Source organism: Ursus americanus, chromosome 2 (genome assembly GCF_024610735.1).
Source record: "Ursus americanus isolate L20-20 chromosome 2, mUrsAme1.1.p, whole genome shotgun sequence".
NCBI classification, from domain to species: Eukaryota; Metazoa; Chordata; class Mammalia; order Carnivora; family Ursidae; genus Ursus; species Ursus americanus.
Genome location: NC_142128.1, coordinates 65,520,981 through 65,532,591, shown reverse-complemented (window position 1 = coordinate 65,532,591; position 11,611 = coordinate 65,520,981). Strand labels below are relative to the sequence as shown.

The following is an 11,611-nucleotide window of genomic DNA, read 5'->3' as shown; positions in this document are numbered from 1 at the left end:
TTGGTAATACTGCCCTCAAAAACAGAAAATATGAAATGTCTTAGAAGGGACTATGTCCCCCGCCTAACGGACAATAAGCAACGACGAGTGAACAGGAAAGTGGATAGTTTACAAAGCTGAGTGTACCCCATCAACTGCAGATCATTTAAAAAGTCATACATTTTTACAAAGCACAGTATTAAAAGCTTGTAAATGATTTTAAAACTTCCTAGCTGAAAGATCATACCTTCCAGAGCCTGAAAGAATAGCTCATTTGGTAATCTATTTGTCTCTTCTCCAAAGAGTCTTAATTCCAGAAAACATAAATGAGAAACATTACTTCTCTGACCCTCAGTATCCTTAGGTCAAAATTAAACAAAATCTTTAAGTGCTTCCAGTTATTAATAACAAAACAGTGCTAATAATGGTGCCCCAAAAAGTGCCAAGTGATTTAATACCAGTACGTGGCATTCCCACCCCTGAACTCTACTCTAGGCTTATCTGAATGATTCTACTGGCTAGAACTCTGGCCCAGCCACAGGCCACGCCCACCCTTGTCCAGAAGGTCCCAGGCCTGTCCTAGCAGGGCTCATGATCCCTGGAGGGACAAGAGTCAGAATGGGCCCTTATGAGATGGGAAACAAGGCAAAGCTGAAAAGAACATTCAGCCCAAGATACTCTGAGGTTTCTGCTAATGCTTTTTAGGTACAGTTTAGAAGGATAAACTAGGCTACGGTGCCCGAACTCCCACCATTTCATCAATTCACGGTCAAATCTGTACTTTAGAAATACTATTCTTAGTATAAACCCCTGAGAAACTTGAGACGACCCCACCAGAATGAGGATTCTACACAAAAGTGGAAGTGTAGAAATGTTAGGAAAGGGCAGTGATGCACACGCCAGGAGAACGGGTCAACTTGGCTTCGTTCAGCACATGGCACGTGCAGCCTTCTAGTTCTAAAATGGTGGCAACAATTAGCCTTTAAAGTCTATGATTCTAGGGATTTAAAAATAAATGTGCAGGGCATTCATTTTTTAAAAGTGGCAACTGCAAAGTGCGGCCAATTTTTTTTTTTTTTAAGATTTATATAAAATAGCCTAGGAGCCATCCTAAAGGAAGAAAACTGTATGTTCCCTCTGAAAGATTTACTTACACGCACACGCACACACTCAGAACAGCAGCATACCCACACGTACACAGGTACTCAGCCGATACACCAGAAAGACTTGGAAGGAAATGCTCTCGTCTCCCAATTACATCTTTAAAAATAAAATTTTAAACCTCATAAAACTTTCTGATGAGAACTAAAAACACCTAGAGTTCAAGAGGGTTACTATGTTTGATTGTATCCCTCGAGAGTTTTGTTAGGGGGTTCACTTAAAACGATGTTAACAACAGCTCGAATGTCTTGGTTTCTCTGGAAAGCCTGAAAGCCAACACCTTCCCTCTCACACAAGCCACTCCGGGGCGCCCCGTGTAGATGACAAATGGCAGCATTCCAGCGACTGCCACCTTCTGGCAGGCCATCAATCTATCGCAAGTTGGTTTGGGTTTTTTTTTTTTTTTTTTTTTTCAGAAAAGCCTGATGGAACTGGCAGCTTCAAATGGAACATTTAAACCACATCAACAACTCACCTTTCAGACTGCTCTGTTTACAGGTCAAAACATGACTTTTGTGCTTACAGGTTCCACCAAGTACGAGAAATGAAATCAAACCGCCTTCTTTTCTTGCTTAATACACTACCACCCACAAGAATTCTAGATTCTAAGATTAAAAACTTCAAACTTCGGTAAGCAGAATTCTGATGACCTAAGAGGAATAACAGGGCACCTTGTTTCAGGTAATGCAGCATTAGAACTAACCACATTTATTTGTTGATCCAAAACCAAGAAGGTAATTCCTAAAATGTTTTCCATAGAACCCACTCTCGGGTCAGGGCACCCGCTAAAGAAAGGTAGTTCATGTTGACCTGCACTTCCCTACTGTGGGGTGAGCAATTCACTTCTCAGCTCCATTTAGAAATAACGTGTTCTGTCCTTCCCTCAGCTAACACGGTGAGTAGTTTTTTTAACTCTCCCGTTGGTTTGGTGATTCATTTGGAGCTCCAGGTTTCTGCACAAAGACACATGCACTCGTCTCCAGACTGGTCTACACGCCTAAGAGCGGCACCGAGCACCATTCTAGATTTCTGGCAGGTATAACTAAAATATATACAAGTAAGTGAAGTGGTAAGTAGCACTGGCCCGTCAAGGAAAGTATTTCTTCAGATGCTGAAATGTTCCAACAAATAAAAAAATCAAAACTTATGAATGCAGCAAGAAAATGGAGGTGGTTATAGAGTTTTGCATAAAGCAACTTAAAATAATTCAGAATTCGTTGGTAAAATAGAACATTAATAAGACCAAAAGAAGTTTGTAGGCAGAGTAGTCAAATAAAAGTCAATTACAGAGTCATACCTAATTTGGAGAGAAAAGAAAACAGGTTGTCAAAAAGACTATGCATGAAGCTCTGGAGAACATCTGGTAATGGGTTATGTATGAAAAAGAATTAATACATTTCAGGAAGTTGAAGACAACTTTTCCTGAAGATTTCCAAATGGAACTTCTAGAGATATGACAAGAAAATCAGATCAAACATGTAAAGCATTCCTCCGTATATCACAACAAAAGCATCCACCTTCTGTTTTCAAGATCGGACTAGACACAATACCGAGTCAGGGGTCTTTAAGGTAGAGAGTGCATGCTGCCAGAAGGCGCACAAGACAATCTCCTGGGGGCAAGAAGAAAATACTAGAACTTACAGTCAAGATTTCCTTTTTATACCATCCTTAATTCCGATTTTTGTGTACGTCTTATAATGTACATGACTTTCACACAGCGGTTCACAACTTAACTTACACACGTTTGATTCTGCAATAGGAAAATGGCGTTCAAAAACTTTTACTGAGCAAGGTGTGTGCTCACAAAGGCTGGAGACCGCTTTTCTGAAATGCCAGGGGGTGCTTCCAGGTGCTTGTGTTCCCTAGAAACATACAAAACTGACTTCAGAACTTCACAATCCTAACAAATACTCTGAGATCAGGATGAAACAAGGTTACCAGGCCAAACCTCACATAACACCAGCTATGAATGGGCCTGTAGTGACACTGTGACCAAGAGCCTGCTGTGACGGCCACAGCATCCCAAGCCTCTGACTTCCTTTCCCCTCCAAGCCAGAGTGACACACAGTATGGAGAAAACCAGAAATTGTGCCAGGTGAATAGACTCAACACACCTGCCTTTTTGGACCTCTAATACAGTATGTAAATCGTCAAGGAATTCTTCCAGTTAAAAAAAATCCCGTACCCTTTCACCATATATACATGTGTATATAGATGGGCTCATGGGCTTACTTTCCCCATCAAAATCTGAAGAAAAAATTTATACTCATATTTTTGCCATCAAAATGTGGAAAAGTTAAACTATATTTTAATTCTAAGAGGCTTACATTGACTTTTTGAGGATTTCTGGATTATTCCCTTACATATGTATTTTTAAAAATCGGTGGAAGTTCTCACCTTTGTTAGAACACACAGAATACGTCATGAGGAATATTATATTACACAAGCATTGACAAACCATTAAAAAAAATTACTGAAGTTAGACATGTGATTTTAATTTTGTATTTTAAAAAATCAGCATATGAATGAGAAAAAAATGATGTTAGAAATTATGTGAAAATCCACCCCTGGGATGGAATGATGCCGGCTGAGTGTGCAGCTCTGTGTTCACCCCTGCTCGATTCTAAGGCAGTGGCTTAAATTCAGCCACAGGGGGAGTCATTTACATCATGGAATCAGCCAATGCTCCAATTTCAGGACTTCTTTTTTTTCCCCCTTCAGAGAGCCTGGTTGTATGTTCCCAGCATACAAATGAGTAGATATGGGCCAGAGCAGATGAAAAGGTAATAAGATAATCACAGATGATTAAAAAACTCATTCAACCTGCTCCCTTACCTTACTCTGGGCTACTTCTGCCCACCAGCCATCATCCTGGTGAAGTGCCTCGTGATGGAATCCAGCTACAGATACCAAACAGAAGTCTCTCTAGTGAATACTGATCTGAAGTGGTCTGTCAGCTTTTGACGCTAAGAACAACCCTGGATGTTCCAAAAACATGAAGCTGAGACTTTTTCAGGAAGGAGGTAGTTTACAAACAGAACGGTCTGCCTCATACCCTTGAGCTAAGGTTGTAAACTTTCATTGAAAAAAGGAAACACACACACACACACACACACACACACACACACACACACACACACACTTCTCCACGTCAGCTGCTCTCAAAGAGAAAGCAGATCATCAGTCTCCTGAGGCCCGCGCTCTTGGAGGCTTCCGGGGCTGGTTTGCAGGACAGAGGACTCACTAAAACTCGCTCGTAGGAAGCTGCTGTGACTGAGTTTTAATGGTGCCCTTGGTTCCCAGGCACCCCTGTGCTGCGACAGTTAATCTTCAAAGATACTGTCTATGAAAATGACCAATGGCTTTTCTCCTTTACTTCAAAAAGATAAAATACTTTTGTGCTTTCAAAATTAAAAATACCTAGTTAAACCAAGCCATCAATACTTACATTGAAAGTACAAAATATTCATTAACCTAATAAAACTATTCCAAAGTGCTGCTGAGAGGTCCGATTTCGAAGAAGCATGCAGAGTAAACGACTCCATGTGGGAGCCAAGGGCCATCGTCTGCTCGCCATCGCTCGGAACACGGCCTTGCGACACTGTTACGGCCCCCCTCAAGAACAGGTCTTCCGACTGGTGACCACAAATGAACCGCTGACAGGGCTCCCACACCACAAATACAGAGACAGCTCCCTGAATACCGTTCCTCCGCCGCTACTAGCCTAGTGTGGACGCCTCACACTACAGTTTCTCTACACTGCGCAGAAACATATTTAAAGTGAGCATTACACGTCTGGAAGATGCTGGTTTGTCTCAGTGTCCATCTGAGCCCTCAAATCCTTACTCCCTCATTCCACTTAGTGGATGGGATTCAGTTACAAGAACTGTTTCTAGAGTTAAAAGATGAGGTTAATGGGCAGTGTGGTGGTGGGGGGCATATAATCAACTCTAGACTTTAAAAGCCAAGTTTTCAGAAGATTCCACTGTGAAGTTGGTATCAGTTCAGTCTGGAGGCTTCACAACTCCGCCCACACCTGGCACTGATTACCATACGCTAATACTTTATAAATGTGGTAACGCAGAGATGAAGGCCTGCGTTTCTCACTACTGATGTGAACAATCCAATCCCTGCGTGTGAGCATTTCCAAACAAATTCTGCCGCTCTCTGAAAAAAAACTTTTGTCAAAGGAATAAACACATCTCTACCTGACCACAGATTTGGAGGCTTTGCTTTGCTTTTCATCTTCCTAATAACATCTTTAAAACTATCACAACCTCTAACAACCTTAAATTTAAAAGAAGGTAAAAATGCAGTGGAAAATAGGGTAAAATGAACAGAAAAGAAAAAGTCTCTTCTAACTGGGACAGCCCCACATGTTGTTTCAAGTCATTCAGCTGAATGTTGACTCAGAGACACCTCCAGATTCAAAACCCAGCTTCACCCTAAAAGCCATCACTTACCAGGCTGTGTACCACGGGGGTATAATCATACCACCCAGAGAGTCGGCGGCACTTCTGTGCTAGAGATGGGGTCCCCTAGTCTCACTGGTTGTTGCAAACACTGTCTTAAACCCCAGGTTTAAAACATCTTCCTACGTTGAAATAGACTAAGCTCCACGCTCCGTTCACAGGTTCAGACGAAATCACACCTATGGCTACGAAACCCACTGTGATAAAGGTAAGTAAGAGTCTTTCTGTGGAGTTGCTTAGTATGCTACCCTTCACAGCAAAATAGAATCTCTCCAATAATATTCCTCCAATCTTACTTTGTGTGAACAGGAACGATTCCTTTTCCTTCACTGCTTGTATACAGCTCACTTTTAGTTATTCCACAGAACACACTTAGTCCTGAATATACGGCCAACTGCATTTCACATCTCTCCAAATAAGACACTCAAAGCATTCATTGTTTTCCTGGCCAAAGGGTCCCAATAAGGCAAAAGGAGTAACTTTGTTCTTAACTGCTCTTGCAAAGCATAGCTAGCTGCTAAACCCCACCAAAAATTTCTTTAACACAAAGCTCAAAATATTTAGAAAGAAAGGAAGGAAGGTAGGAGTGAAGGAAGGAGTGAAGGAAGGAAGAGGGAGGTGGAGTTTGAACTCCAATTAAGGCATTTTTATATACAGTCCAACTTCAGTCATATTCAAAGGGAATCTTAAAAAGGCATCTCAATGGGGAATGGCAAAAATCACAATAGTCTATTATTAGCATTGTAGAACTATTAACCGCTCACTTCAAATGTAATCATGTTGAATGTCTCTCTGTTTCTTTATTCCTTGGTTCTCTCATTCCACAAGTGCATAGGTTATGTTTTCTGTAGATCTGGGGAAAATGGGCCAGGGGTGGGTGGTCCATCCAGGCCAGACACAGTGAACGGTCCATGACTATTCAGTACAGAAGGAAACTAAGAAAGAAAATAAAACACGTTATTATCCTATTACTCAACCCCAACTTTCACTTTCTGTCCCTGCTACAGTCCGAGGCAGAACGTGAAAGCCACCTGCAGTGGCTCATGGGACAAAGGTAGTAACCATTTATCGTGGAAAAATATGATGCCACGGCAAAAACTTTAAAGAAAAAAACTGTTTGTCCTACACGTTAAATATTAACACTCTCTGGCCTACCTTGATGGAAAGAACAAACCAAAACCTTCCCTCATAGCCTAAGGCATACAGGTTTACGTTTAACTTCACACAAAGGTTTTACAAAGTTCATGAACTAGAGTATCATTCAATTACAAAGCAAATCACAGACCGTCAAAAAGAGGTCCAGAAAGAGATGCCCATCTATGAACTCTATTTATAACCGATGCAAATAGTTATAGGGTGTTTATCCTAGAACAGAGCTCCCCGTCCTGTATTCTAAGACCAGTTCTACAGGGAGAGTCCAAGCTGAAACTGTGTGAGCACTGTGGCTTTGCTTAAGGTCTCAGATCACTCTAGAACTCAATTATCTGTGAGAGGCAAAGAAAAATGTAAAAATAAAATCTGAAACATTCTCAACACTCTTTCTATTCAATAATTTAGAACTTTTTGCAAACAAACAAACAAACATAGAAGGACTTAATTTTCTTTTGTCCTTCCCAGTTCATTTTCAAAAAAACAAATGAAAAGTTAAATTGCAAAATACAAGAAAATCTCCCAGTGAGTCACCCCTAAGTAAGTGAATGAATCAACCAAAGTAACTCTATAAGTTATAAAGTCTAGACGCTTGGGGAAAAATAATGGTTAAAAGCTCTGAGACCTTTCCTATGATCTCAATATCCATTTTTTAAAATATATATTTTAGGGGCGCCTGGGTGGCACAGCGGTTAAGCGTCTGCCTTCAGCTCACGGCGTGATACCGGCGTTCTGGGATCGAGCCCCACATCGGGCTCCTCCACTGTGAGCCTGCTTCTGCCTTTCCCACTCCCCCTGCTTGTGTTCCCTCTCTCACTGGCTGTCTCTATCTGTCAAATAAATAAATAAAATCTTTAAAAAAATAAATAAAATAAAATATATATTTTAAATGTTGATAAGTCTCAATTCTAAATGAGCGAGAAACAGGAGTATCTGATAGAACATTCTCAAAAGTTTTCTCTTTTTAAAAAATCCTCAGGTAAAAGAGGAGATATATGTGCAGATTTTCCCACAAATTTTCACACACGCCTATTTTCCTTTTTTCCAAAAAGAAAAAAAAACACAAAAAAAGGATTTCTAGCATTTAAAATGACAAAGAAATTGGGTGGGTTCAAAATCTACTACAGTACTGAACAATTCTTGGTCTAACTGAAGTGTGTCTAACAGTCAAGAATGAAAGGGAAGCACGGCTGTGAATATCCGTCAGTTGTTTGCTGCCTGGCAAATTAAGCCTCAGAAAGCACATTTATTAAACAGAAGTTTTACGATGATGAGACTGAGGAGTGAAGACACTGCCTTTGGCCTTTTTCTTCATGTGGCAGACCCCAGCTGCAAGAGACAGGCTGGTAGGTGCCTTACCTGGAAGAGTGTGTTAGCACCTTGCAGTCTGGCTGGACTCAGGGGAGCGACCGGGCTCAGAGTACTCCAGAAGTGGATGCTGGAGAGCAAGGGGCTCGGCGTCAGTAAGATGGGCGTCTGCAATACGCAAAACAAAAACGGTCACTAAGTGACTCATCAGGAGTATGTTTCCACCTTATAATACTACACCAATAGCCCTGAACCCAAATATTTTTTTTTAATTTATTTATTTGAGAGACAGAAACAGTGAGAACGTGCACACGAGTGGGGAAAGTTAGGGGCTGAGGGAGAGGGAGAAGCAGACTCCGTGCTGAGCACAGAGCCCCATGCGGGGCTCAATCCCAGGACTCCAGGATCATGACTTGAGCTGAAGGCAGACGCTTAACCAACTGAGCCACCCAGGCACCCCAACCCTGAACTCAAGTAGTGTCCTCTTCTCTGCTAAGTATGTCTGAAATTTTATTATGAGGAAAAGCTCAGAAATTATTTTTACAACCTAAGAAAGATAAAGGGCGAAGTATTTTTTAACCTGTGTTTTGTAGGGTCTTTCCCAAATAGAGAAACCAACCTGGTCAAGTGCAGAGAAATAACGGGTAACTGAAGTCACAAACACAGTTCTCCTTAGTAATGGGAGGTCTGGGAGTCATCTATTTAAATGTTACGGGGGAGGCGCCTGGGTGGCTCAGTCGGTTAAGCCTCGGACTCTGGATTTCGGCTCAGGTCATGATCTCAGGGCCCTGGGATCGAGCCCCACGCTGGGCTCTGTGCTCAGTGCAGAGTCTGCTTCTCCCTCTCCCTCTGCCCACCCTCCCAGCTCATGCTCACTCTCTCTCTCTCTCTCTCAAATAAAAAAAATAAAATCTTAAAAAAAAAAATTCTCTCTCTTCCTCTCCCTCCCCACCCCCCTCTCCCTCTCTTAAATAAATAAATAAATGTTATAGGTGAGCAAGTTAAGAAATAGCTAATGCAACTACAAACTTGTTAACATCCCACCAGTTGGTTTTCTTTTTTTTTTTTTTTTTTTAAGATTTTATTTATTTATTTGACAGAGATAGAGACAGCCAGCGAGAGAGGGAACACAAGCAGGGGGAGTGGGAGAGGAAGAAGCAGGCTCATAGAGGAGAAGCCTGACGTGGGGCTCGATCCCGGAACGCCGGGATCACGCCCTGAGCCGAAGGCAGACGCTTTAACCGCTGTGCCACCCAGGCGCCCCCCACCAGTTGGTTTTCTTAAGGTTCTCAGGACTTATTGTTTTCTAGCTTTTGACATTATCACTATTTTTTTTTATAAGATACCAATGAGTTTTATAAGACGCCCCCCCCCCCCCAAAAGAGGAGAGAGAATAGTTGCTTTAGGAGGAAGTGGACAACTATTTCTGGCTTGCAGAGCCCATGAGCTCTTGTGCAGCCCACGCTCCTCCAGCCTCGTGCGGCCACAGTTCTCATCGGGTGCAGAACTGGATTCCTTTCACAGGGTCAAAGCCCGCCTTTCTCAGACAGACCGAAGGAGCCGCAGGAGGACGGGAGGTTATCAATTCGGGATTTGTTTTAAAAGTGAGTCAGTGCAACCATCGGCGGCGCCAGAAAACAAGAGGTGGTTACCTGTGAGAACAGGGCTGGCGTAAGAGAAGCCGTGGGGAGAGACGGGCTCAGGATTCCCAGTGGACTCGGGTCACTGCCCGTGATCACGAGGATGGGTGCCAGCTCTAATCCTTTGGGTTTCTTGGATCTTGAGGAATTACTTGTTTTGTCCTTTTCCAGCAAAGCTGAATCCTGGTCTTTCGGATCCAGTGACAAGTTCTCTGAAAGTTCCATGGGCTGCGAGGCCACTGACTCGATGTCGGTGTCGAGGTCAGGGTTAGGACTCAGCGGCGGTGAAGGTGTCCTGGGGGTGGGGGGCTCCTGCCCAGAAGGGGAGGCGGACGGGATGGGGGGCGTGGCAAACGCGGGGGCGACGCTGGCCGCAGAGGCCGGGGCCTCCAGGGAAGGCAGTCTGGGGGAAGCCAAAGTCTCCAGCGCTTGCAGAGTTTCATCTGAAGGCGGAGAAATGCTTGGGCCGGCCGACGGGGCGGCGGCGACAGGTTCAACGGGCAGCTTTTTGGAAGGTGTTGTGACGAATCTGATGACAGATGGTGTTGGCTCCTGGGGCAGCTTCTTCTCCGCCAGCTTCTCAGCTGGACTCTCGATCTTCATGGGTTTGAAGAGCTTCTTATTGGAGGAGTTCAAAGAGTTGAGAGTGAAGGAAGAATACAAGCCGGAGTGTATGTAGTCATTGCGGCTGGAGGCCCGGGCCCCGGGCTGCGGGGGCCTCTCTCTGCCCCCGTTCTCGGGGTCCCTGGAGCTGCTGCCCCCTTCCCCGCAGCTCACGGCTTCATAGTCTCCCTCAGTCCTGCCCACAGTCAGTGGGTCCATTTTCAGAATCTCTGGGTAAGACACAAACTTGTACACAAACTTCTGACCATTCACCTTTTTAATGATATTCTGTAGATAAATAAAATAAGCATGCTTATACTTTCTTGTAAACGTACCTCCAGCAGCCCATGAAGACGCTGACCTGATACGGGTCTCTATTTGGCAAGGGGTTTACTTCTAAGAGCTTCAAAATCACCTACACTTATCTAGCCATGCCAAACCCAGGTCCTAGCGCTACGGAGCATAAGCTGAGCGTATTTAAATGTGTTAGGAACAACTGCAATGATATGCTACATGAAAGAGAGGTTTCAATTGCCTAACACCCTCAACCAAATTATCTGTATTAAGGCAAAGATCACTGAACTCCAGTCTCAAACAATTCCAAAGGTACCAGCCATTCGCATCCTCAGTAAGCACAAAGGAAGAGAACATTACTTCTGCTGGGCCTTCTACTTCCTTCCAAAGTTCCAGTTCTTTCTTACCTCACACCCCCATTCGGGAAAACTGATAAGACCAATCACTTAAAGGTGAAAGAAATTAAGATCTCAGCTTCTCATTCTCATTCTATCCATTGGAGCCATTCATTTTACCTCAGAGCCCAAGAACGTATCCAAAATAATAAGAAATTTAAAAATAAATTTTAATTAAGAAATCAAATCTGTGTATTAACAGCTATTCTTTAAGGCCTTAGTTTGTGTTCTCTGGATAAAATTAAAAAGTAAAAAGTAAACCTAAAAAACAAGCATATATGTGACAACTTTTCAATTACAATATACACGAGAATGTTTTATTTCATCCTCAAGAATCTCAAATTCTCTTTTCCTTATTCCAACCCTATACTCACTTTTTCTTTAAAGACAACTGCAATTAGTAACAACACATGCATGAGAAGTGGGCCTGCAGAAAGAGGGCTGGAACATTTACATGTTTCATCCTAATTCCCAACTGCTGAAGTGACGAAATAAAGCGGATCGAAATCAAACAGGACAGTGATCATTTTGCAATGGACACAAATATCAAATCATTACGTTGTACACCCAAAACTAATAGTCAATCACACTTCATTTAAAAAGGTTTAAA

The 11,611-nt window shown here is 42.8% G+C and overlaps 1 protein-coding gene across 1 annotated transcript in view; it reads right to left on the bottom strand.

The window, feature by feature from the left end:
- Positions 1-1,525: 1,525 nt before the first annotated feature.
- Positions 1,526-11,611, bottom strand: part of ELK4 (ETS transcription factor ELK4) — a 17,529-nt gene continuing 7,443 nt past the window's right edge. The window contains exons 3-5 of the mRNA XM_045787523.2: positions 9,722-10,600; positions 8,121-8,237; positions 1,526-6,547 (exon numbers count right to left, since the gene is read on the bottom strand). Of these exons, the coding sequence (XP_045643479.1) occupies positions 6,449-6,547; positions 8,121-8,237; positions 9,722-10,600 (1,095 nt within the window). The 3' untranslated portion in view covers positions 1,526-6,448. The remainder of the gene's footprint in view (positions 6,548-8,120; positions 8,238-9,721; positions 10,601-11,611) is intronic.